Consider the following 27,418-nt stretch of genomic DNA (forward strand, 5'->3'; position numbering starts at 1 on the left):
TAAAACCATATATAAATGCCAAAAAAAACTGTTTGTTCGAGTGCATTTTGCCATTTACTTAATTTTCCTCGCTCTTAATTACATTCCACTCGCTCTTAAAATGCCATGCTGTTAGCCATCTCAACACTTGGGCACTCTCTTAAGAACTTCTCATTTAAGAGCAAAAACTTTAATGAGCAACCAGTTATCGATCACAATCACAGTGATTCTTTAGTTATCGATTCATATCGAATTTATGTGATAAAGTATCGTTGTCGAAACACATGTGGCAGCCCAGTACACCAGCTGACATTTCATCACATTTTGTTGTTGCTGCTGCCACTGGAAAATACGACGTAGTTTATACATATACATATACAGATAATACAACTAACAAATTAGTAACTCCCCAACAACGATACAAATTGGCAACGGTGAACCGGCAACCCAAAATCAATAAGTAACCCAGCGAAGCATCTTTATCCCTATTATGCACAGTGTAAAATGAATGCATTGCGCAACATCTTTACATCCCGTACACTCAACTATCTGCGCCAAAATGGACAAAATGCCATCATCAATGCCACACAGCAGACGGGCCTCCCGGTGGCCGATGCGGAGGGAGATACCTTGCTGAACGCTGATACAAGGCCGGGGCCGCTCTCCATACCACGCTCCATATTGGATGCTTGCCAATTCTCACTTAAACCCTTTGTCGGGCAGTCGCAGGGACAGCAACCCAAATCCGGTTCCCTATCGCCGACAACATTGAAGCGTTTTAGTCGCATGCAACGGCGGGTGGAGCTGGTCTATCGCTGCAAACTGTGCAACACACGGAACACAAAGACCATCAGCGAGGAGGCTTATTACAGTGGCGTGGTCATCCTCCAATGCGATGGCTGTGCTGTCGATCATCTCATTAAGGATAATCTCGGATTGTTCAGCGAGACAACCAACAACTCTACCAGCACCACGAGCACAAATACGAGCAGCAGCAGCATCAGCACGAGCAGCGTCACCAGCATTAGGAACATTGAACAGTTGCTCCTGGAGCGCCATGAACGGGTGCGCGTCATCAAGGTGAATGAACGGGGCGAACTCATCTGAGGGGCAAGCTGGGATTCTAGTCAGACAGCGATGCAGTGACATTGTGTTAAGCAACTTTTCCCTGCTCCCCTCTCACACTTCCTCACCCAACTATCGAGTGGGGGCACTTCGAGCAGTCCAACAGACGGAGGAAACCTCAAACTTCAACCTCAACCTGAAATCTGGAGCTAAATTCAAACCTGATTTGAGACACTGGACAAAAAATTGATTGTTTATTTTTTTTTTTTTTTGTTTTTCGCTAATTTGTTTATTGAGCGCATTGAGTACAGAAAAAAAGAACATGAAAATAAAAGTAACAAACAAAAAAAGAAAATGGAAATAATACCGAATGGCTATGAAATTTGTAATCTAAATGAATCTTATCTCTATACCTACATATGTATATATATGTATACGTACATATGTATATACATAGCAAGCGAATGCTTATTAATGTGTTTACCAAAAATATGTGAAATTAGCCAAGCCAAAGCACGCGCCAGCCGCGTTCTATGAAATTTCTTTTTATATAGTATAAAAGACGTAGTCCATCTATCTATAGCAACATGACAGGTCAGTGGCGGGGTTAGCCCATGTATCTACGAGGGGGCGTTTTAGGTTTTTTTTCTGTTATTCTGCAGAAAATCTATACAACTTTTCAGAATTTATCCGAAAACACTATTTAAGTCTGATATTTAAGTAAATTAAGTTTTCAAATTGTTAAATGTATGTTAAAATATAAATTTCTAAATAAATATAAAATAAGTCAATTGTTTTTTGAAATTTCGCTCATAAAAGTACAAGTTAAAATGATTTTAGATCTTAAGCTAATGAAGAGACATTGGCCAGATAATCTCAAAGGGGCAGCACTTTCATGGAAGTCCGCCACTGCCTTTTGGCCAAGATAATATTTGTTTACGAAAGTAGAATCAACCAGACGCTTCTCGTAGTGTCAGAATGATTTAGCTAAAAAGGCGTTCCAAGTTGGTTAAGCTCTCTGTCTATCGAGTTACAATAAATACACACACGCACACATACCAACGTATGTATATGTACATATATCGTGTTAATTATATTTGGATATATAAACAGTAGTCGTCGTCCAGTTCAAACATGCGATAGCTGAGTGACTAGAAATTGCGTCGTCGTCATTGTTGTCGATGTAATTTGTAGTGGTTAGTTACTGGGGGGCAGGTTCTATCATTTAGCGTTATCTCAAATCAAAATGTGCACCCCAGACGTACTCTAAACCAGATAAGGTTCATATAAACGTTTATATCTAATGGCAAACGTCAATTAAATGAACGAATGATTCACTTACTGACTTTTGCTCTACATTTTTGTCACGGTTAGAAAATAATCTAATATGGATAACGTTTTTGTTAGGTATAGCAAATGATTGTATTCCAATCCAGGGGAAAAAAAGATAATCACCTAGGAATGACAATTCGTCTAAATCAGATCATTCGATTGTATATTTTTCAATGGAATTGAAATTCTTTTAATAATACTTTAAAACTAAACTAACAATAAGTTGGCTAAGCTAAATATGAATATAATTAAAATAGACCAATTACACCGTATAACCACCGACTTCTAAAAGACAAGACGATATTTTAAGAGCTAAAGCTAAGAAATTTGATGTACGAATTAAGGGTGTTTAGATTTTCGGACTTTAGTTCTCTTTAGTTCTCGGCTCCAAAGTAACTTACTAAAGAAACTGATTGATTATTGTATCCAGATTATGAACTGTAAATGTTGTCATCTCTCCTCTCGCCGTTTTGAAGAACAAACCTGCAATTTTCGGCTGACCAAATATTTTTGACGTTTTTTCTAAAATCTTTAATATTACAGATACACGTCTAAACTCTTTGAAGAAGTTGTAGATCTCGCAAAACTAAGATAAACTACATACCACAAATTTTCAATTTGGCCTTATTTCCATTTAATTCTTGGGTTCTTTTGTTCAAAGTCGATACGATACAAATTTATATTTAAGTAATTGTTTCCTTTAATAATTGAAATGAATTCCTCGTCGAATGATATATCATATTCCTAAAAATCGGTTAAAAATTTGGATAGGTATTAAAGCGTTAAAAAAGTCAAACCTATAGAAAATTGATCCTTGATTGCGGCTTTCCTCGTTGGACTCCCACTCTCTCTCTCTCTCTTTGTCAGGAAACCCACGAACCCTGCAGTGGCTACTCGGCAGGATATCCCAGCTCAGTACATCCAACAAGTTGCTACTCTACAAAGCCATATTTAAGCCTATATGGACCTATGGGATCCAGCTCTGGGGCACGGCGTCCGACTCAAACGTTGAAATCCTGCAAAGCAAGCTTTTCCGCAAAATAGTCAAAGCGCCTCCTTTTGTGCGCAATTCCATCATACAACATCAGACCTCAACATCACATCCATCAAGATCGAAATTCGAAAATATGGCATACGTTACTGCTCCAGACTGGAAACGCACGAAAACACACACTGGCCCTCAACCTGCTGGACAACAGCCCGCAGACCCAGGCGTCTAAAAAGATGCCATCCCCTTGACCTCCCGTTCAGACCAGAGCCGGACTGATGATTCGACACTGAAGGCCCGATGCAGCTACAAGTCTAATTTTTTCAAATAACTTTTCTGATATTGGTGAAACAGCTAAAATGTTTAATTTGTATTTATGCCAATGTATTTCATATAATTTCCCTGACACACAATCTAACTTTGCTGTACTCTGATATGTTATTTGTACCATTCCTCACATTTGCTTTTTGTCCCTATAGGATAGATTGCAAATAAATAAATAATAAAAAAAAAAAAAATTTTCTCACACCTTAAAGCCTATGAATTTATGTTTCTTACTCTTTTTTTTATCGAGTTTCAAATCGCAATGATCCAAAATAATTGTTCACTTCTAACAATTCTTTAAAGATTTCACCTGCCGATTTGAAATTATAGTCTACTTTTCATACTGAAATAAACAATTAAAGAAAAATTGAAAGAATTATGATTTACTCTAGTATAAATACATTTTGTAATTTTATTTCATTTCATTTAATTTACATGTGTTTGAAGACAAGGCTTACGATATAGTTTCATACACTATATATATATGTATATATATATATATGTGTATGTGTGTGTGTGTATTTTGTATTTGTTAATATAGTTGTTTTATTTGTTTTGTTATTAATTTGTGTATGTGTGTGGGTGTGTCTGTGAGTGTTTTTTATGTGGCTTTTAAGATTCTCTCCTGGATACGGAAGCGCACTTTATTTTTTTTTTTTTATTCACGATGCCTCCTGAGTACATACATATATATATGTTTATGTAAAAAATGCTGGGCGTGGCTTCGCTTGACGATTTTACTGTTAACTATTTCACAATTTGTTTGTTAAGGATCAAAAATATATATATATAAATATATTAAAAAAAAAAAAATACACATTAAATTATTAAAAAATTTCATTATTGAAGCCAAAACGAGATGACTTTCTCGTCAACAATTAACTTAAAACATATGAGTAAAGCAGCAAAAAAGAATATAATAATACACAAGAGAGAACAAAATAAAATAAAAAAAAAAAATAATAATAAAAACAAACATAAAATGGATTTCGTTTATATTAAAACATTACAATTAAAAGAAAACTTAAAACTACAGAAATTGTGCTAAATGAACTTAAACAGATACTAAGTAAAGTTTCTTTTGTTGTTCTTGCTTAAAATCTTGTTATCAATATTAAATATATATATATATATTTATATATATTAGTATATATGTATATGTATGTATATATAGTTGCCTAATGGTTTCAGTTTTGTATATGTATTTTTTCTGTTGCTTTCTCAATGTCAGAGTTTGAATTACGATCAGAATGAGTGAGGATATTACAGCCATTAAAAATGTATCGCGAATTGTATTGAAGTGAAATTTGAATCCTATGAGATGTTGGCAGCAGCTTCTACTTCTTTTTCTTTCTCCCTCTCTCTCTCTCTGATCTTGAATCGAACTCTGACCTATGACAGGGCTGCAAAATATTTAGCACTCATATGGAGATGATGGCCCTTGCATTTCTTTTTTTTGTTTATACTGTTTTTTGCTTCTTAACTAATTAGTAAGTTAAAAGTTTAGTTTGGTTTTTCGTACATATATATGTATGTGTATGTGTGTGTGTGTGTATGTCTGTGTGTGTCTCGTTTATTTGTAGTTATTTACACTATAAACGAATTAATTAAGCAAAAATTATGCAGATTCAGTCGTTTACAAGGGTGGCAGATACATGTATTTTTTTGTTATATAGAACTTTATGTTTTTTGTTTTCTTTTCTTTCTGTTTGTTTGTGGTTTATATAGTTAATATATAGTAAAATATATTTATATTTATATATAGGTATATATATATATTATAATTTATAATCTAAGTGTTGTCATTTACTAGACTTGGCCTAACCCTCGTAAGATTTCAAGTGGTTTTTCTTTATATATATATATATTTATATATATATTGTATATGGTACGACTTAATTATAATGGTAGTGATATAGAAAAAAATTGTGCAGATTGTTTGTTTCATCTTTTTTTTTTCCTTTTGTGTGTGTGTGTTGCAAGAATTGCTATTGCATGTTGTTTCCTTTCGTTGCAATCAACAGCTCTTAATCTAGTTCTAGTTGCTTTTACAACTTACATAAAATACTTGGTTTTTGTCTCTACCTTCTTTTTTTGTTTTGTTTTAAGTGTTAGTTATTTTCATTTAGCAATACTTATTAATTAGTTTATAGCTTGTGGAATGCAGGCAGGGTTGGTCAAAGGACAATGAGTAGGAAAGTGGGAATGTGTGTGGTTTGGTGTGTTTGTGTGTGTGTGTGTTTGGAGTTTTAGTCGCGGGTAATTTAACCCAATTTAAGTACAATATTAAATCAAACGATCGATCAATTGATCGTTCAATCAATCAATCATTTATTGCTAGCTGCCTTTTAGTTGATTTCTTCAGTTTTTTAGTTTTCCCCTGCTTTCATAGACTCGAACGACTCCCGCCAGAGCGGCCAACAGCACCGGTTGTGCCATTTGGACGATTGTGTCGCCGCTTATGAAGATACAGTCCCGCCGCCTGGGCAAAGGCCGAACCGCAAATTTGGCATACATAACGCTTCACCTTGTCATGGATCTGTTTGTGATTCTGCAAATTCTTGGTGGACTTGAAACTCTTGCCGCATATATCGCATTTGAATTCCTCATTGCTGTAATGTTGCTTCAAATGCTCGAACAGGCTATTGCGGGCCACAAACGATTTGTTGCACTGCGGATAGTCGCATTTATAGCACCGCTCACGCTCATCCTGATGCACAATGCGATGGGCATTTAGATGTCCCGATGTGGCAAACGTGCGATGACAGATGTCGCAGGGGAATGGTTTGTTGGCACCGCCTCCCGATTCGGGTGATGTCATCAATTGATCACCATCGCCATCGTCGCCGCCATCGCCACCTGTGCCAGATAAGTCGCCATCTTCATGCCCCTCCATAATGCTATGATTGATTCCCAACGAGGGCAAAAACAATTCCTCATTGTGTCGCCGCAGATGCTCATCGTAATTGGATTTCTCACGAAAACTGGCCGTACACAATTCACAATTGTATTTCACCTCATTGCCAGCACCCAAATGGAGTTGCTTGTGCGTCTCAAACTCCTCGGCATTATGGAATTGTATGTGACAGATATTGCAGTAATAGCCACCACCCAAACTAGGCTGATGCGTCAGCATATGGAGATCCAATTCGCGCAATGTCTGCACAATCTCACCGCAATGCTGGCACTTGAATGGCGGTATATCGTCGTCCATGAAATTCATTTGATCGTAATATATATAATTCGGTATAAACGTTTTACCCATGCGCTCACAATTCAAACGCTCTGTCTTCTGTTTGGAATAATCAAAACGCAATTGGGATATACGTTTCGATATCTGTATCGTTGTCACATCGATCAATTGCTGCAGCTCCATGGCCATCTGATGGAGACCTTCGCCGCGTCGCTCCTTGCTGCGATAATCCGGATCGAAGCGATTGTAAAAGCAATGATAACGTTTCACCATGCTCAACAATTTGGCTGTGGATGTGTCATTCCAAATGGCCGAAAACCGACGGCGATATGATGTTTCCTAAATATATATATATAGTATGTAGTATTAGTTATAGTCAGTAATACATACATAGTTAATGTAAATAACAAGTACTCTCTAAATATTCTTTGTCTTTAGCAATATCTTTTTGGCTATATAGTTTTATGATTATTTCTATATTATTCTGATTAAATGTGACTATTACCTATATAGTAGTCATTGATTTATGTGACAACTTTTAAATTTATACTACATCTGATTGTTTTCGCCTGCAACTTGGTAGTCTTAAAAGTTATAGACAATTTAATTTTTAGCCCTGACAATTGCTATATCGAGTGTGCCTGTTAATCTAGCTGATGAAGATCAGGTAAGAATGAACTCAATTCCTAAATTTATTAGTAATTTTGATTGATTTTTTTACAAGTTCGAGAGATAAACAGACAATTTAGCCATTGCATAATAAATCGAATGGCCTTACAGAAAAAATAGGAATAGGAGAAAATGTATGGAATTGAATCTAATTCATTGCAGAATCAATTGAGACATTTTGATTTCGATAGAGCAGACTAACTGACAAATACCCTTGATTTTAATGCTAATGCTAATCTAGACTAATCTTAAATCCTGTGCAAAGTCTCTCTCACACTCATAGCACTTTTAAAGTCACTATATATAGTCTTCTCGCTCTATTCTGTATGGTATAATAGTCCAATTTGTACGTGGGGGTTTATTTTGCAATGAATTTTTTATGGGGGCTTAAAATCGAAGATTGCTAATGTCAAAATCCTACAGTTCCATTAGATAAAGCTATACGAAACCCTAACTCTAATATCTATATCCATTGATCCAGTGGCTTAGATTGGAGTTTAAAGTACATTCATCAAGGAAGGAAGTCTGAATCTTAACAAATAAATTTATATGATACAAGTTTTGCGTAAAGCAGAATAAAAGTAAAAAAAAAAGGATGTCTTTTACTAAACTGATTACATTTAAACATATGTATGTATACGGATACATAGAATTCAGATTTAGGTGGGATAACATTCGTAGGAGAATTTCTTCCAGGCTCACCTTAACCACAGCATCAGACATTTTGGAATTGTAACTATAGACTTCATTGAGGAAATGCAGCTCCTTGAAATACCATAAGGTACTGATGTTTGTTTTCTCCAGAGCCATCCGATTGCATTCACGCTTGTAAACGGTGCGAAGATTATCCCATTTCCTGGTGATGGCATCCTTGGCCAATGAGATGTTGAAGCGGCTTTTGAATTCTAGGACAATCCAGTCAAGAAATCTGGCGCGTTTCACACGATCCCTGAACTGCGGATGACTGTGATCCCAGAGGAAGGGATTCCGTTGATATGAATGGATGAGGAATTGTATCATTTTGCGATCCTTAATGTGCATGGTTAATTCACGATCACGCTGCGAGAAAGAATGGAATTTGAACATGAGAAAGAGCAGATATCAAAGGGTCATTACTTACGCCTAAAAGGGATTCCTCGACCATTTCATCATAGCTAAGAAAATCATTCGCGCCGCCGGTGCCCAAAATGCTGTGACCTTGAGCTAAATCATTGTAACCAGGACCACCACTATATTCCATATACTCGGTGGAATTGTCATTGTCATCATCCATGTAGCCTCCATAGTCATCCATCGAGGAATCGCCATCGGCTGTAAGAGGTTCATTTTTGACGCCCATTTGCTTCTGTTGGCGTCGCTGGCGTTGTTGGTGCTGCTGGTGTTGTTTTGGCCTTGGTTTGGTTACCTTCATTCGTGGATGTGGTAATATATTTGATTCCGGCAGTATGACTTCATCATCCTCGTCGTCTTCCTCCTCCTCCTCGGCATCGTCCTCCTCATCTTCTTCATCATCGTCGTCCTCGTCATCGACATCGTTCTCAGCCTCATCCGATGCCTGGACATTGGCGGCCAGACGTTTATCTGTTGTTGTATTCGCAGCTAATGCCGATTGCTCATCATCGCTGCTCCCCAATTCCTGTAGCTCCTGTTTGATCACCATTTGTGGCTCCAATAGGGCTGTATCTGCATCGGTTAAGTCTTCAATCTCATCATGTTCCAACGGCGCTGGTCCTATCGATAATGACATTGGCTGGGTAATCCCAACACCACCACCTAATCTCTGGCCACCACTCACTTCATTCCCCTCACTGCCATCGTTCCCATTGGCATCACTCAGATGCATTGTCTGCAAATGGCCAATGAAGGCATCGAAATAGAGAAACTTCTCGCTACAGAATATGCATCTTAGGGCAAAATACTGAAAGTCCTCGGTGGCCGTTACCACGCCGCAATCCTTTGTGCAATGGCGAAAAATCTCCTCATCGTTCGAACGCGTATATGCCAGCACGCTCATTGTGACCCGATCTGTGGATGCGATGGGCTCGCGTTATAATTCAACTTAGCTCGGCACGGCACTCGGTCGATTTAACGCAGCAATTTAAGTTAAGAAAACTATTTTTCTTTTTTTTTAATAAATTTTTTTTTTTTTTGCCGATGGGTGTTTGGGGCGATAGTATCGATAGACCAACAGGGTTGCATACTGTTGACCTATCGACATTTCTTCATATTAATCGATGGTCGCGATAGTGGTGAGTTCAAGAAGACAAATGACAGGGAGAGAGAGTGGGGAGTATAGACATATGCTTGTGTGAGTAGTTTGTTTTGTTTTGTTTTTGAGCTTTAAAGAAGCCAGCATATTGTGGAACTATAACAATACACTTTGAATTGGTTGAGAAACCAAATTTAAAGCCCCAGACATGCCCAAAAATCCACACGAACAAGATCACGATTATTACCTAGAGGACTTCGATCCAGCTGATTTGATCGAGGAAGTGTATGACTATGAATATGAGATAATACAGGACATTGAGACGCTAGAAACCAAGCCAGAGGCAGAGGCAGAGTCACAGGCAAAGTCAGAAACAGAGCCAAAGGCAACTGTTCCAGGTGACTACCCAACTGCTCAACTCCCCATCTCCGCAAGCTTATCAAGCCAACCTGTTTTCTTTTTCTTTCCTCAGCCAAACGCCGATTGGCAAAGAAACCTCCGTATATCTGCCCAGAATGTAACAAATCGTTTTCGGTAAATAGCCGCCTGGTCGAACATATGCGCGTCCACACGGGTGAACGACCCTTCCAATGTCCTCAATGTCCAGCCCGATTCGCCCAGCGTTCCAACTGGAGCACCCACATACGTCACACCCATAACAAGGAGACTCCCTATAAGTGTTCCGAATGCAATCGTTCCTACGTCCGACGTCGTCTGCTCGATCAGCATGTAAAGACAGTTCATATGCATTTGCGTGATCTCCGTTGCCAGCTGTGTGAGGCCACCTTTAGTCATCCGGTTAACTACAAGAAGCACATGATCTCGCATATCGGAGAGAAGGCCTTTTCCTGTGAGGTTTGCGGCAAGCAGTTTGGCCGTGCCGAGAATCGAGATATACATCGTTTCCTTCATAGCAATAGCAAGCCCTATTCCTGCACTGTATGCCAGGCGGGTTACACGAGGAAGCAGCATCTGATGCTGCACATCCAGGCCACTAAGCACGAGAATGACACAATCGTGAGACAAAAGCCATCCTGTTCTGCAATGGAGAAGCAGAGAAACGAAGACGAAGAAGCAGTGGATGACGTCGAGTATATTTCAGACTTCGAGCAGCAGAAAACCCAGAAACATGAAATGGCAGACGATGATGGAGAGGAGGAAAACGTCGAGTTCATTTCAGATTTGGAGCAGCAGAAAAATGAGAAAATTGAAATGGCAGAAGGTGAAGAAGTCGAGTACATTTTTGACTTGGAGGAGCAGAAAAACGAGAAAATTGAAATGGCAGAAGAAGAAGAAGTCGAGTACATTTTTGAATTGGATCAGCAGGAAAATGTGAAAATTGAAATGACAGAAGAGGAAGAAAACGTCGAGTATCTTTCAGACTTGGACTGATTAAGTTGAGCAGAAAATAAACTCTCTTCTTAATAGTCTCCAATGGTTTTCCAATGAAGTTAACATTAACAATTCAATGAAGTTTGGATATGGATATATATATTTTTCCACCCTCTTAAACATACACACAGTACACATGAAGTCATAATAATAATTTTTAGTTAATTAATGATGTGAAATAAATGAAGAATTTGACATACAATGTTCTCTATACCAAAGGGATTGGGAAGGCAAGGAGGATTGCCAGGGGAAGTAGCTCGTGTGGGACTGTAAGCGAGGGTATTGCTTCAGACGGGCGTACTTCCACCCACTGCCTGCTCTAAGGTCCTTCATTCCAGCTGCTATGCGAAGGCTTGTTTAATGCCTCTCAGTTTTCCCTGCGACGAATAGTCAATGGGATCAAGTTGCTTACCAAATTCCGCTCAATACCGAAGCGTCCGCACCTGATGAGGATATGGTCAGCCGTCTCGTTTTCTCCATTGACGCACCAAACTAAAATGGCATTAAAAACTAGTATATTTGAAAAATGAATTACAAAAAAAGGAAAATATTAGTTTTTGATGTTTTTGGTTTGCATCTGAAAGTTTAACTTCTGATGCATAAACTGAAATATGAATTTTCAAAATCGGTCGAAAACTGACACTACATACAACAGGTCTACAAAGTAAGGAATTTGAAACATCTAAAAAATCTGAAATATTCTCAAATTCCTAACGTTTAAGACCTGTAATAGCGTCGGTTTTAGTAGGCTGAGGCTTCGGCCACGCATCAAGCGATGAGCGACTAAGCGACTGCAATTCGTCGCGACGTCGCTCTGACGCTCACAAAATTGGCTCGTCGCTCAGCAGCTGCGTGGCCACTACATACCATGCTTTCTCATAAGCTTTAATATTTTACGTCGCTCGAGAGAGCGTCGCTCAGTCGCTCATCGCTGAAAGCGTGGCCGAAGCCTTAGTTAAAAATAACTCATAATATGCAAAAATCAAATTTGTTAGTATTTGAGGATATACGAACTTTAGCGCAGAGAATCGTAGGATCATATCGTTCGCATAAGAACTTGGCTGACACATGGAAGGATCACAACTCTCATCAAATAAAGGATAACTCACACATGACTGAAAAGAAGTATGAAAAGTGATGGGAAAGAGATTTAACCCTCTACTGCATGACCAAAGAAAGAATAAAGAAAAAATTTTTTTTTATGTAAATATGTGTTTAGTCTAAAAGATTATCTAAAATTATCTTAGGTAAAGATAATATATATTTGGACTTTTTTTTTTTGGGGGGGGCATAGTTTGGGGAAAAAAAAATTAGGCCATATATGGCTTTCTATGCAATTAGGTGAAAGTTGGTAAAACAGTTTTTTTTTTGTCATTATAGCATAGAAATACATTGCATTTCTCACAAAAAGTGTATGAGCGGAAAGAACAGTTGTTTTGGCAGAGTTGCTTTTGCTTTTTCCATGTGGGAAAATGCCCAATATTGTCCACCCGAACAGAATTCAAGGGAATTTCCTGGTGTTTTCTTCTGCTGGTAGAAGGAGTACTTTCCTTGCTTCTAGCCGGGGATGAAGTTGGAGTCATCGCAGGACGTCCGCGCTTCTTTATTTTTTCTGCCTTGACCAGATGTTCAGCTATTAAAAGCTTGAAGTCGAAGAGTCCCATGTATTGATCTGACTTACGACGCCATAAAATCCATTAATTAACCACGCACATATCAATCATATAAAAAAAAAATTTTTTTATACCACTTTCTTGAACGCAATTGAATTCTATAAAGTCCTAGTAAAGAATCCAGTGCCTTAGGAGAGTCGATGTCTATATACTTTTTGTCTTTCCTACTGAATCGGTTTTTCGATGAAACAGGATTGCTGCCTACGTAAGTAGAAAGAATGTTGACTACCTTATTGTCAAACCAAGAGACAAGGCCAAACTGAACTCCATCGATATTAGTAACTTTTTCGACCATGCTTTCACGTCCTTGCTTTTTCAATTCTTTTTCAGTTGGCATCTTTGAATTAGGTACTCGATTAATCCTTACCGTACCCAAAGCCAATATGCCATTTTCCATAAGGTAGACTTGAAGTTTGGGACTAGTGAACCAATTGTCGAAAAATAGTTTGAAGTTTTTTCCTTTTGGTATGGTTACCGATAATCTTGATACAACATTTCCACTTACTCCCAAATTAGGGGCCCCTTCCGGATATGGTGAGAAAAATCTATAATTTTTGAGGTTAAATCGTTCTAAGTTATCGAAATTTATACTTGAACATTAATTAAAATTTTTTTTTTTTTTTCAAATATTTTTTATTTTTATTTATTTCGCTAGTTTTCTTTATGTTTTATGTTTAGTGGATTGTTTTCCACTTTGATTTGTTTTGTTTTTTTTTTGTTTTTTTTTTTATTTTTTGTTCCATTTTTTTGTTGTTATTTTGTTGTTTTGTATTTGTTTGTTTGTTTTTTTTTACATTAATTGCTGAAATACACACACAGACACGGAATTACAATAAAAACTAGAATTTCTTTTACTCTTTTTTTGTTGTTTTTTTTTTTGTTTTTCTTCTTTTTCACATTAATTAATTATGCAATTTTGTTTTGTATTTGTTTTGTTTTTATTATCTGCTTGAATATATGTAATTTGGTTTTAATATATTTTTATTTAGTATTTAGTTTTGTTTTATCTTTTCCTTTTATCAGTTAAACTAAAAGTTACAAATTTCCACTATGAAATAGATGAAGAAAAAAAAAAAATTGACAAGGAATTTCAGAACAATTTTTGAAAAACAAAAGAGACAATAAAAAAAGAAACTTAAACAAAAATTGTGTTTTTTTTTTGTTCTTTTCTTTTGTATTTATAATTTGTTTAATATGTTGAGCAAATTGTGCCAATTTTTGTGTCAATTTTGTTTATAATTTCCTTTCGTTTTTCTTTTTTTTTCATGTAATTTTTTTTTTTTTTCTCTTTTTGTTTTTTGATTTCCTATACAAATATTATACATTTATATAGAGTGAAATATTGCATATACATATATATATATATATATATATATATATATATATATATTAATTTACTATACTGATATGAACCATATACACACACACACACAAAGAGAGAGAGAGAGAGAGAGAGAGAAAGAGATAGATCGTTAGTATTAATTAAAAAATAAATCAACTTTTCCAAGCCAATCAAATGAAAATTAAATCCATTTTATTTGAAGTTTCAACTTGGAGTCAGAATCTTTTAATCACACACGATTTCTTGTTCTTGTTCTGCTTCATATACATTAAATATATATTAAACTGAATTCCCTTGAAATCGGGGTTGGCAACATTATCTTTCTGCGTTTTGAAACATAACAAAAAAAAAAAGAGAAACAACAAAATGAAAACTACAAAGTTTTTTTTTTCTTTTTTCTTTTTTATACATATTAAAATAAGAATATACATATATATATTATATGTTTTTTATTTAAAAGTAGGAAATAAAACATGTTAAAATATATATATATATATATATATATATATATATATAAAAATAATGCCATAAATTTATAATTTATATTTTTATTTGTTTTGTTAGCTTAGACAATAAACGAGAAAGAAAAAAAACTCAATCAAATTAGATCGTATAATTTCTATATATATATATATATATATATATGTAGATGTATGTATGCATGTATATATATATATAGGTTGTAGTTAATTTTGCACATTTTCTTATTAATTTTACACACACATTCACAAACTGATCGATCGACTTACTTAACTCTAACACTAAAAACAGACACATTTTTCGTATTTTTTGCTTTTTGTTTTTGATTGATACATACATACATATGGATGTACATGGGATGTACATATGGATGTACATGGGATATACATTTGGATGTATATATACATATATATATGTGTATGTATATTAAATGTTTGTATTGTGTATAGTAGAATCAATATTTTCATCTTGATGTATATATATATTTGTTTGTATGTATGTAGGCATGCATGTATGTATGTATGTATATATGTATATGTATTTTAAAAATGCTTCTAAAAATTGTTGACCAATTTATTTTTATGCTACACACATAATTTTATTTCGTTTACCGTTTCGGTTTATCTCTTCTTTTTTTTTTTTGCATTTTCAAAAATTTGCTGTTTGTTTTGTTTTTGTTTTTTTTGTGTTTTTTTTGTTTTGTTTTTATATAATACTGAAAATACGACTAGACATTCATAGTATATAAATAGGCTTCTCATATATATATTTATATATATATTTATATATATATAATTTGTTAATTTAAATATATCAATTTTCGTGGGCTTATCTGGTTTTTATTTTTGTTTTTCCATAATTTCATCTTTGTTTTTTGTTATTTATATTTTTGTTTTGGGTTTTTATTGTAATATTTCTCGAAAATGCTTTAAAAAACGTTCCATACATTTAGGTTTTCGGTTCATTTGTTTGTTTTGTTTTTTTTTTGTGGTTTTTTCTTTCAGTTTTTTGTTTTGTTTGTTTTTTTTTATTAGCAAAAAGTTGTTAAAAATTAAATAAAGTTACAAATAAATATACAATATAACATGTTTTGTTTTTGTTTTTCTTGGGAGGGATTAGGGATTTGTTTTTGTTTTTTGTTTTTTTGAGGGTTTTGTTTCCATTTCTGCTTTTGTTTCATCATCATCATGATGTATTATGTATGTATGTATATATATTTGTGCATAACAAAGTTTTTATTTCATTTTCTTGTTGGCTTACATTTATCTAATTGGTTTATACATATATATATATGTATATATATATATTACATTTAGTTCAAACTACACATTTAGTCATTGAATATGTGTATATATACATATATATATATATATATATATATATATCTCGATTCATATATACATACATATGTGTATATATGTGTGTGTTTTCTTTTCTGTTCTTCTACAAACAAATTAAACTTCGCATCATTTCTAAATAAGATTTCTTTCATTGTATGTTAGGTACATTTACTTAAAAACAATACAAAAAAAGGGCTTCTCTTCTTCTTGTTTTTTCAATAGATTATATATTAAGTATGTATATACGACGACACAAATCACTATATATATGTATATATACATATATATATATATGTATAAGAGGCTGTAACTATTTTTGTATTTCTTTTTTGCAAAATTGCAGGCAATATGAAAATTACAATTGTTTTTTTGTTTTGTTGTTGTTGTTGTTGTTGTTGTTGTTGTTTGTAGTTGCTTTTAGTATCGATTGAATTGGAAGATATTGATATAAAGTCTATCATACTTTATAAAGCTTTAGGAATTAGTGTGAGAAATCGGTTGAACCATAAGATATATATGTATATGTCTGTGCAAGTATTTGAAAGGGAAGTGCGAATTCACACAAATGTGCCCTCTCACTCTCACTGTCCCTCTCTCTCTCTCTCTCTCTCTCTCTTACTATCTGCAGCTTCTTTTGTTTTATCTCCCACACCAAATGACCAAATGAAAAACAATCAAACTCATTTCTGGAATGATTGCAGTCATCTATATGATTCATCTCGAAATCAGTCGAAAATTTTGACAGTTTGAAAGTTTTTAAATACATCAATTGAGATTGCATATATGTGTTTTGTGTGTGTGTGTGTGTGTCCATATTATCTTTAACAAATAGAAAGTTTTCTCTTTCATTTTATTGCCTCTTTGAATTTTCAACTGGTTCCGAATGTTTTGATATGTACCAAAAACCCAAAAATTCATTTTGTGCATTTCGTTTTGGATATTTCAACTATATAGAATGGAGGTAATTGATCGATACAACCAAATATATATATATATATATATATATATATATATATTCACATAAAATGTGGACTTTGGAAATTTCTGTGTTAATCTTCTCTCTTTTTGTCAACTTGTTGTTGTTGATTTTCCATTTTTGTGCAAAGGCGACGCAGTTTGTGAGACTATTCGCCCCCTAAAGTCTGCAACATTTTTCAATTTGTTTGTTTGCATTGCGAAGCATTTACAATGTCTTCATTTGTTACACTTTCACTATTTATTGCATACTTTAGGGGGCATATTTTCCCCATTCTTCTTTTCTTGCTGTTCCTTCGTTTGTGCTTGTGTTGATGTGTGTGTGTGTGTTAGTGTGTGTGTGTTACTGTGTATTATTGCAAAAATTTGGCTCTTGGTTTACACTTAAAAAATATCCCTTCATTCTTTTTGTTTCGTTTTTTTCCTTTAAGATATACATATATATATATACATATATATATTATTTTCTTCTTATTTAAAATATAAAACAAAAAAGATTTCTTAGAATTTTTTGTTGCTATTCATTAATATTTTTTTGTTTTTTTTTTTGTTTTATGTGCGCAGTCGTTGAGATTTTCATTTTACTGTAATGGTGTTTTTTGTTGTTTCTGTTTCTCTTTTTGTTGTTCCTGTTCCTGGGGGGCTTTTCATTTCATACGAATAACAAACAAACGGATAAAAAAAAACACAAAAATTGTTTTCTTCATTAATTTCCCTCTGTTAATTTGCTTGCTCTCCCTTATAAGTATGTTTATTTATCGTAGATTTCGTTTTGTTACTTTCTTTTTTTTGTTTTTTTTTTGGGTTTGGGGGAAGGGCCGGGGGGCAGGAGGGCAGTGCTGGATTTTGAAATGGGAACGAAAAAGTTATTAGAAAATAGAATTGTTAACATTTTGTAATTATTGCTCATTCGATTTTAATTTGTTTTTTTTTGTTTTTGTTGTTGTTTTTGTTCTTGTTGTTAGTTTTGTACATTTGGTTTTTTTTTTTTTTTTGTATATATATATATATATTTAACACTTTTATCGAATTGGTCAAGTTAATGACAGAATCGAAGCAACGCCTTCTCCTCAAATACTTTCTCCTTTCTTCCTTATCTTACTAATTGCTATTCCTCCTCCTCCTTCACCTTCTTCACAATGATGAATGTAAATAAAAGGACCAAAAAGGAATACAATCAAACCAAAACCAAATTATGAGAGACACAGAGAGATAAGAGATGATAATGATATCAGGTGCGGAAGACTATAATTCATTATAATTCCTGTTGGATCAGACGTGACATTAAGGCAACCCATTAGAAAGTTCCCAATCTAGTTTGGGAACTAACTATATATATATGTACACATGGATGTATGAACTGTAAAACTGTATTCTATATGGCTATAGCGATTCGAATCTGTTATTACAAGGCATCTTTTTTCCAAGTTATGAGATGAGAGCTGATTAAACTAGTCTCCGCTTACCATCTAAAACCAATTAAAATGAAGTTAAGTTTTGGTTCCTTAATCAAGTAATGTTCCACCTGTAGTCAAAAATCAAATAGTTGATATAATTTTCTATATAGATTTTTCTGTCTACAATTAAAATTCGCTTCTAATTTCAAAATCAATTCACAATCTTTAGGCATATAATAGATCATATTGAGATCAAATAGGTAAACTATATAGAAGAGGCAAGCCAATTTAATAACTTGAATAGATCATAGAAAAAGAAACACCCCAAAAAAGCATAGAAAATCAACTGAAATAGAAAAGAAAATTGAAAAAAAATGGCAAGGACAATTTCAATTCTATAGCCTTTTATATGTCACGCTGATTAGAACCTTGGTATATATATATATATGTCTATGTATATATATAGGTATATATACATATATATTAAAGAAGCTTTCAATTTCATTAAATTCATTTGTTTTTTTTCATGGAAGCAAACAACACAAAAAACTATTTAAAGGAAACAACAAAAAATTGAGGGGGAAAAAAATTTGTAAAAAATTTGTTTGTTTTGCGCGTTTTTCAGCTAAATATTTTGAGCGTTCAATGAGCGTTTGTGCGTTTGTGTGTGTGCATGTGTGTGTGTGGTTATTATGATTTAACAATCTGAGATTTAGATTTGTTAACAAACAAAATTAAAGGCAGCAACAACAAACACTAAAATGAAAAACAGAAAATATATATTCTCTTGCTTTTTTGTTTTTTGATTCGTTTGATTTCCTTTGTTTTTTTTTGTTTTCCCTACATTTCTGTTTTTGGCTAAGCTAAAATTTTCAGCTACATTAATTAATTGTTGGCTAAATTGTTTTGTTTATTTTATATTAATTATAATATAAGTAATAATATTGATTGATTTATATACATATATATATATATATATAAACTGTATACTATATATATATATATATATATATATGTAACATTAAATGCTTGATAAATTTTATATTGTTTATGCTAATTCCCAACTTGTTGTTGCTTTTGAGTTTTTCTTTTATTTATAATTTTCGTTTTTTTTTTGTTTTTTGTTTTTTGTTTTTCTTCTTTTTGTTTGTTACGTTTTAGTTGTTTGTTTTTTATCAATTTATATGCTTTCAAAAAAAAAAAAAAAAGAACAAAAATTTAAAGAGAAAGTAACTTTAGCAATGCCAAATAAAAAATAAATGTTTGAAGATTTGTTAAAATATATATATATATCGAATTTGTTTTTTTTTTTTATATAGTTAATATACAATTAGTGATAAAGCTAAAAGCTAAAAGCATGATGATGTGTGTTGTTGGTTTGTTGTCGTTTTTTTTTTGTTTTGTTTTTTGTTTTTCTCTTCATATATATATATATTGTAAATTATAAAACTTATAGACTAATTAAGGAAACCACAATATACATATATATATAAATGTATATATATAATTTTGTTTAATGGTGGGGTGAATTGATTGATAATAAGAGGATGAAAAGAGGTAGAAAAAGAGAGAAAAAAGGGAAGAGAAATTGCACAAATAGTATTATTAAACAAAGTTGAGAAATTGTTGTTGTTGAGAGAGTAAAAAAACAAAATATTTCCGGCTCTTAAGCTACTCGTTACTCGTTTTGGCTACTCGCTACTTGTTAGTTAACATTAACAAAATGCATTTGCATCTCAAATGTGTTGATTTTTGCTCAAAATTTGGCTTTTACCTAGAGATCATACACAACACACAGACATATATATATCTATATAAATCTAGTACAAGAAGAGGAATATATAAATATTCTCATTATTTTTCGAGTAACGAGTAAGTGATATACATATATATATATATATAGAAACAAAAAATACTGAATATAACTCTTTGATTGATGGTTTACGGAAATTCTGCTTGCTGTTGCTTTTATCTAAATGACAATTGCAATAAAAATTGAAAATTGATTTGAGTTGTTCAACTTTTAAATACTGAATGAATGAGAGAGATTTTTTGGTGTTTTCTATAACTATATATATATATATATAAATATATATATAGAAGATACATACATATTTAGACAGCACATAATACATACATATACAAAATATTTATAATATACACTTATAAATTGCAAAATTCAAGAGGAACATTTAATCATTTTAGTCAAATAAAACGCAGCTGATTTACATGAAATTGAATGAAAATAAAAAAAAAAAGTTTAAATAAACAGAGATCAGAAAATAAAACATTAGAAAATTAACATTAAATCACACACACAAATATACATAGTTTAAAAATAATGAGTAACAAAAATGAATGACTGACTGACTGACTGATTGATTGACTGGCTGCTTTTGACTGAAAACGAAATGACGATCACATAAAATACTCAAAAGGACGAACTAAAAGCTAAAATTTTTTTCATTTTTCTTCTTAATTATATATATGTACGTATATATGTAATCGATATATATTCGATTTGCAACGATTTTCATTAGTGGGCAGCGCTTTTAGTTATGCCCACAAACAAGAATAGTTAAATAAAATAATAATAAAAAAAAATGTTTATAAATCTACACAAGAAAAAAAATGAAACTTTCTATTCGACATATTTTTTCTTTTTGTAGGTTTTTGTTAATAAATAATAAAAACTATTCATATATATATATATATATTTACTATGCGCTGTCTATCTCTAATGTATGTGGGGAAAAACAAATATTAAAGTTTGAGTGAGTGATTAAGTGAGTGACAGGGAGAGAGCGCGAAAGCATTAATTACACATAATTAAATATTAAAATTAAAAGAAAAAAAAAAAGAATTTTGCACATTTGTTGCACTTATTATTGTTGTTGCTATCGTGTTGTGGTTCTTAGGGATTGGGAGAGATGGTAAATTATAATTATTTTGACAGTTTTTACACACCAAAAAGGACAAGAAACAGACAACAAGACAAAAATACAGAAAATAGATAAATACATATATCTATATAGAGAATTTTCTTTTTGTTGTGGCATCTCATGAACGGTACAGAGAGTTAAGGAGGAGATAGACAGAGACAGAGAGAGAGAGAGAGAGAGAGAGAGAGAGAGACAGAGACAGGGGGAAATAAGAGAATTATACAAACAACTAGGAAAATACAAATACAAAAATTTTACACATTGATTTAGTTTAAGATCACGTTAAGATCACGAGCGCGACAGAGATAGCAATATAATTATATACATATATATGTATATATATACATACACACACATATATATATATAAGTATAAGTATGATTTCTATATATATATATATATATATATATACATACATATATAGATATAAACTACAAAAACACTTATTTCTCCTCCGATTCACATCTTCCATTTCAACATTCATCTCCTTCTTCTTCTTCTTCTTGTTCTTGTTATTATCATTCAACATCCACCACACTCACTAGTCCACATGGCCGCATCGTGTACACGTCTAAGGACATTGCCACCATTCACACATTCTCTGCCAGTAGTAGTTCGTTCTGGACGACCGTTTTCCTTTTCGTGATCCTTGTTGTCCTTGTCGGTCGCCGCCGCCTCTCAATTGTAGATAAAATTGGCCGCATCGCATAATGCATCACTGTCATCATCGAATTTGCCATTCATGGCATAGCTACTTGTCGTCCCGCTGCCGTATACCCATTCCTTTTTAATGAAATCCCCATCGGTCGTCGATGATGATGTATTGTGTAGGCCACCCAATGAACTGTGATCCAAACGGAAATCATCATCATCATCCGGATAGAGTTGAACGGGTATGCTGTCGGGTATTGTATGGGGCTCAAATAGATTACCATATGGCGGTAGTGAATGATTCAAATCGACATGATGATCCACAAGATCTGTATCGAAATTCGATATACGAAATTTCGAACTTGGCGGCGATTGTGGTGAATGCGGTGCAGCTGAATCTTCAAACATGACCTCCTCCTTGATGAACATATCATTGGAATTGTCACCGGAGCCGGATGAATATAGATTCGGTTCAACTTTAATAATGGCAGCTGTTGCCAGGGACGGGGACGATTTCTCATCATCATCATCGTCATCAAAATGATGATTGTGATGATTATGATGATGATGATGATGGTTATGATGATTGTGGTGATGCTGCTGCTGCTGCTGCTGGTGATGATTGTGCGTTGTTGTTGTTGTTGTTGCAGTTGCTGCCGTTGGACAAGTATTATTTATCTGGCCATTACTAGATACACCATCAATATTATCATTATCATTATTATCATCATCATCCTCGTCATCATCCATATCGGCCAGATGACGACGTCGGTGGTGATTTCGGTGGTTATTACGCTGAGTTCCGCTGCCAGCCAAGCGCTGCTGTTGACCCGTTCCCGTTCCCGTTCCATTCCCGCTGCAGTTGCTCTGCTGCTGCTGCTGCTGCAAATGATGATTCCGTGTACTCCTTATGATTGTTGAACCACCCATGGCAGCTGCTGCTGCCGATGAGGCAATTGATAGCGGCACACCAGTAGCCTTTGACACAAGTACCGTGGATGAGGAACACGATTGCGATGACGACGACGGTGACTGAGCAGGTGAGCCAACTAAAAGAACAAAAGAACAGAAATCAAATCAGAAATTGCCTGCAAAAGCCTTCTTTAAATTACACTTACCTCCTCCAGCCGTTGTCTGTTGCACCACACTGGCCAAGGCTGAGCTAAGAGTTCCAGCACCACTTGTTGTTGTTGTTGTTGTTGTTGAATGATGTATTATGGGCGTTTTGCGTAGCAATTGCTGGGCAAGATTGTTATGAGCCTGAGTGCTGCAATTGCTATTACTGCTGCTATTGCTGCTGCTGTTATGGTGATGGTGATGTTGTTGCTGCTGCTGTTGATGGTGGTGTTGGTGGTGGTGGTGGTTGCTACTGCTGCTGGTTATGTGATGGCCATTACTGTTGTTGCTGCTGCTGCTATTGCTGCCACTACTGGTGGTGCCTGCACCGCTCTGAATGACCTGCGTATGCAGCACAGGTGTTTGATCTGAGGTTACAACAGATACGTTTTGATGATGTGCGTTGTTGGACTGTTGTTGTTGCTGTTGTTGCATATAATTCTTAATGACAATTGTTCGCGTGGGTGCAGATACGAGATATTGTTGTTGTTGTTGTTGTGGCTGCTGCGCATGAGATGCTGCCACAGCTGGCTGAGATTGCGATGAAGAGCTGGCTGAAGAGTGTGGCTGATGATGTAGCGAGGCATTTGAGGAATCCTCATTGGAAGAATCCTCACCGGTGGTTATTAAACGATTATTATTTAGATTATTATTGGTGGTTGTTGTTGTTGTTACTGCTGCTGGTGTTGTTCTTGCCGCTGCTGCTGCTGCTGCCACAATATGCGAGGAATTGACAATACCAACACCACTATCATCTTCATCACTTAGACCCGCCGAATGATCATCGAGGTCCATTTGTTGATGTTGATGATGATGTTGCTGCTGCTGATTACTGGTACCAGGTCTATCCAATTCATTGGATGGTTCCAATTTTACAATACTGGCTGGCCCACTGCCACTGCCACTGCCAATGCTGCTGCTGCTGCTGGTGGCTGGGCTGCTGCTTTGACTGCCACGTGTTGCTCCGGTCCCTGTTGCCGTTGCCGCCGTTGTTGTTGCTGCTGCTGCTGTTGTTGCCGTTGTTTGTTGTGCTTTACCAGACGCCGGCTGATCCCTTAAATGCACCTGCATATGCGTTTGCAGCGACGATTGTGTATGCAATTTCTTTTTACAGATTTTACATTCAAACGGAAAATCACCCGTATGGGTGCGTGCATGAATTTTTAAATTATAACGCTGACCAAAACCCTTGCCACACACATCACACCTAATAAGAAAGGATAAAAGAGAGGAATAGGGGGAGGAAACAAATCAAAAGGATTATTTCATTGCGATTTATATCAATTAATTTATGTTACTCACTTGTGCAATTTAACGCCCGAATGCAATTTGGAGTGACCTCTAAGCGATGCCAATGCACTGAACACCTTGCCACATATCTCACATGTCAAATTGACATTCTCATTGTGTATCTTTTTATGGACTTTAAAGTATTCGAAACTCATAAACTCCTTGTGGCATACTTCACATTTATATTTATGCCTCTCCGATTGCTGACCCGTATGGACACGCATGTGCTTTATGAAATTGGGACGAAAGCGTACAACGCGACCACAAATCTGACATTCATACGGTTTACAGCGTAGACAATGTTTCTCATAGTTTTTCAATGATTTCAATACCATATTACAGATGGCACATTTCATATTATTTGCATGTCCACTGCGATGTATATCGAATAGTTCTTTCGAATCGAATTTCTCAACGCATTCAACACACTGATAACTTGTGTTGCATGTTGACATATTGTTGTTCGATTGCGATGAATTCGATGATGATGATGTGGTGGATGATGCATGTTGTTTAGTTACTGTAACAGCTGGAGCTGGGGGTGGAGGAGCATTAATGGTCAGCTGCTGCTGTTGCTGCTGCTGCTGATCATTATTGGTGGGTTGTACAGGTAAAACCGAAGGATTTGTTACAGTCGGTGCGGCTGCTGTAGCTGCTGCTGCTGCTGCTGCTGGTTGGGTTGTTTGCAATATCAATTGTGTGGTTGCATTTGGCATCGCCTGTTGTACCACATTTAAAACAGTCATTGGACTGCGACTTATGACCGCAGCTGCTGGCATACGTACATATGTGGTTGTACCACCCATTGCATTGCTAATATATACCGGACGTCTTTGCAAATGGACTAAAGCATTATCCGTTACGGGTACGGCTAATGTTCGTGTTGTTGTTGTACTAACTATACTGCCAGCGGGTAATTGCACTAGTTGTTGTTGTTGTTGTTGTTGTTGCGGTGGTTGTGGTGGTGCCGCTACTGCTGCAGTTGATTGTGCTGTTTCTGTATAGTCCAATTGCTGTTGCTGTTGTTCATCCTCGTCACCCATATCCATGCTACTAACACCAACATCATCATCGTCTTCTTCCTCCTCATCTTCTTCTTCATCCTCCTCCTCATCTTCTTCATCCTCATCGGGCTCATCGTTATCTTCAAGCTCTAGCTTAACTTGGGCTGATGCAGTGCTTCCTGTGGTATTTCCATCATCCGGCTCTTCATCGGCTTCAGCTGCTTGGTCTTCTTCTTCAATATCCTGCAGATTTTCATCATTCAATTCCGGATCATCGTCCTGTTCTTCTTCTTTGATGTGTTGTTGCTGCTGCTGGTGAAGATGTTGCTGATGATGCTGCTGCTGCTGCTGGAGATGATGATGATGATTCGCCGAGCCTGTCGATTGTATTATGATGCGACGTCCATTGAGCAAATGGTGTTGCTGTTGTTGGTGTTGCATCAGCAACTGTTGTTGTTCGTCAATTTGTTGTTGCTTGTGTTGATTGTTATTGTTGTTGTTATGTTGTTGCTGGTGGTGTTGCTGGTAGGAGGAAGCGCTAGTTGTTGTTGTTGTTGCTGTTGACGGTGGGTGGTTGTTGCTATCAATTTGGGACGTCGTCTGTCGACGATGATGTTGTTGCTGATGATGATGATGTTGTTGTTGTTGATGATGATGATGCTGTTGTTGCTGTTGATGATGTTGATGATGATGATGAGGATGATCATCTTGCTCCATGGGAGCATCTTGTAAGATAAATTCGATTTGTTGCGATAATGCGCTATCATTAATGGCAATCAGTCCATCCATATCCTTGCTAACCGCTGCAGCTGCAGCAGTGGCAGCAGCGGTGGCGCTAACAGTAAATAACGATGGCAATGTTGCAGAGCCGCTGCTGTTGTTGCTGCTGCCGCCGCCGCCGCTGCTTGCTGCTGCAGATGCTGCATTTGTGGCCATGGCAGAGGCAGAGATGATGTGAAATTATTATTAATAAATTTTTGCGTTTCTCTCTTGTATTTTCTTGTTTTTCTATTTCTCTCTTTCCGTTTTTGTTGTTGTTTTTGTTGTGTTTTCTTTCTTATTCTCTTCGTTTTTTGTTTTTGTTAATTTTGTTTACTTCTTTTTTTTCTTCTTTCGTTTTTTGTTCATGTGTAATTTGTTGCACTTGTGTAGGTTTTTCTTGTTGTTGTTATTATTATTGTTGTTGTTGTTGCTGCTGCTTTGCTATGCCTTGTCATGCGGCATTTTGTGCTGCTGCCGCTTTAACGACAGCGACTGCAACTGCAACGTCGACGTCAACGTTAACGACATTGGGCCTATTAACTGCATTTGCCTGCCACATTATTTTGAGTTTTCATTCCGTTTCATTTCATGCTCTCTTCCTTTTTTGTTTTTTGTTGTTTGTTTTACTTCAATCTTCTTCTTCTTATTCTTCGTCGTCGTCGTCTGCTGCTTCTCATTCGCTGTTTATATTTTTCGTTTTATTGTTGTTGTTGTTGTTCTTGTTATTGTTATTATGATTTATTGATTTGCCTTTTTAGCCTTCTTCTCATCTGCACGCACTTCTTCTCTTCTGCTTCTCTTCTCGTTCTTCTCTCTTCCTTTTTTGAATTTGTGCAAAATTTTTGTTCTACTGCAAATAAAAGTACAAAATAAAAGAAACCAAAATTCAATCAAAATATTATTTTTTTTTTTTTAAATAGTTAAAGATGATTTTGTTTAGTTGTTTTTCCATTGCATGTGTTTTGTTTTTATTTGATTTATTTTTATTAATAAATGCGTTTTACGAAATAATTTTTCTCTCTTTCACACAAACACTCACACACACTCACACATGTTCTCACTCTTTCTCACTCGCTCTCAGTCGCACACTAACGAAACAAAAACAAAAAATTAATTTTAGCTTTTTTCCGCCTTGCCTTCACCCCGTTACCCTCTCGCACACACACACACACACACACACACACGCAAACACACATCTAAGTTTTCCACTTTTTGCTCCATTTTCTTTGGTTCGTTTCGATTTTGACCTTTTTGGGGCCCGTTCGTTCTTCTTTTTTTATAGTTTTCCTTTTTAG

At 35.1% G+C, this 27,418-nt stretch overlaps 4 protein-coding genes across 4 annotated transcripts; 2 read left to right on the top strand and 2 right to left on the bottom strand.

Moving 5' to 3' along the window:
* The first annotated feature begins 321 nt into the window (after window positions 1–321).
* LOC6648276 lies at window positions 322–1,405 on the top strand. Its single transcript, XM_002071100.3, has one exon. The coding sequence runs from the start codon at window positions 484–486 to the stop codon at window positions 1,084–1,086; it is 603 nt and encodes a 200-aa protein (XP_002071136.1). The 5' UTR covers window positions 322–483; the 3' UTR covers window positions 1,087–1,405.
* Window positions 1,406–5,979: 4,574 nt separating this feature from the next.
* Window positions 5,980–9,707, bottom strand: LOC6648277. Its single transcript, XM_002071101.4, has 3 exons — window positions 8,671–9,707; window positions 8,253–8,609; window positions 5,980–7,220 (listed from the first exon to the last, which is right to left on the bottom strand). The coding sequence occupies exons 1-3, from the start codon at window positions 9,562–9,564 to the stop codon at window positions 6,075–6,077; spliced, it is 2,397 nt and encodes a 798-aa protein (XP_002071137.3). The 5' UTR covers window positions 9,565–9,707; the 3' UTR covers window positions 5,980–6,074.
* A 114-nt stretch (window positions 9,708–9,821) lies between these two features.
* LOC6648278 (zinc finger protein 184) lies at window positions 9,822–11,353 on the top strand. The gene is made up of 2 exons (XM_002071102.4): window positions 9,822–10,157; window positions 10,232–11,353. The coding sequence occupies exons 1-2, from the start codon at window positions 9,968–9,970 to the stop codon at window positions 11,149–11,151; spliced, it is 1,110 nt and encodes a 369-aa protein (XP_002071138.3). The 5' UTR covers window positions 9,822–9,967; the 3' UTR covers window positions 11,152–11,353.
* Window positions 11,354–21,694: 10,341 nt separating this feature from the next.
* On the bottom strand, window positions 21,695–26,362 carry LOC6648279. Its single transcript, XM_047011479.1, has 5 exons — window positions 24,370–26,362; window positions 23,357–24,274; window positions 23,070–23,257; window positions 22,648–23,000; window positions 21,695–22,563 (listed from the first exon to the last, which is right to left on the bottom strand). The coding sequence occupies exons 1-5, from the start codon at window positions 26,295–26,297 to the stop codon at window positions 21,979–21,981; spliced, it is 3,972 nt and encodes a 1,323-aa protein (XP_046867435.1). The 5' UTR covers window positions 26,298–26,362; the 3' UTR covers window positions 21,695–21,978.
* Window positions 26,363–27,418: the final 1,056 nt, after the last annotated feature.

Source organism: Drosophila willistoni (assembly GCF_018902025.1).
Source record: "Drosophila willistoni isolate 14030-0811.24 chromosome XL unlocalized genomic scaffold, UCI_dwil_1.1 Seg141, whole genome shotgun sequence".
NCBI lineage: Eukaryota > Metazoa > Arthropoda > Insecta > Diptera > Drosophilidae > Drosophila > Drosophila willistoni.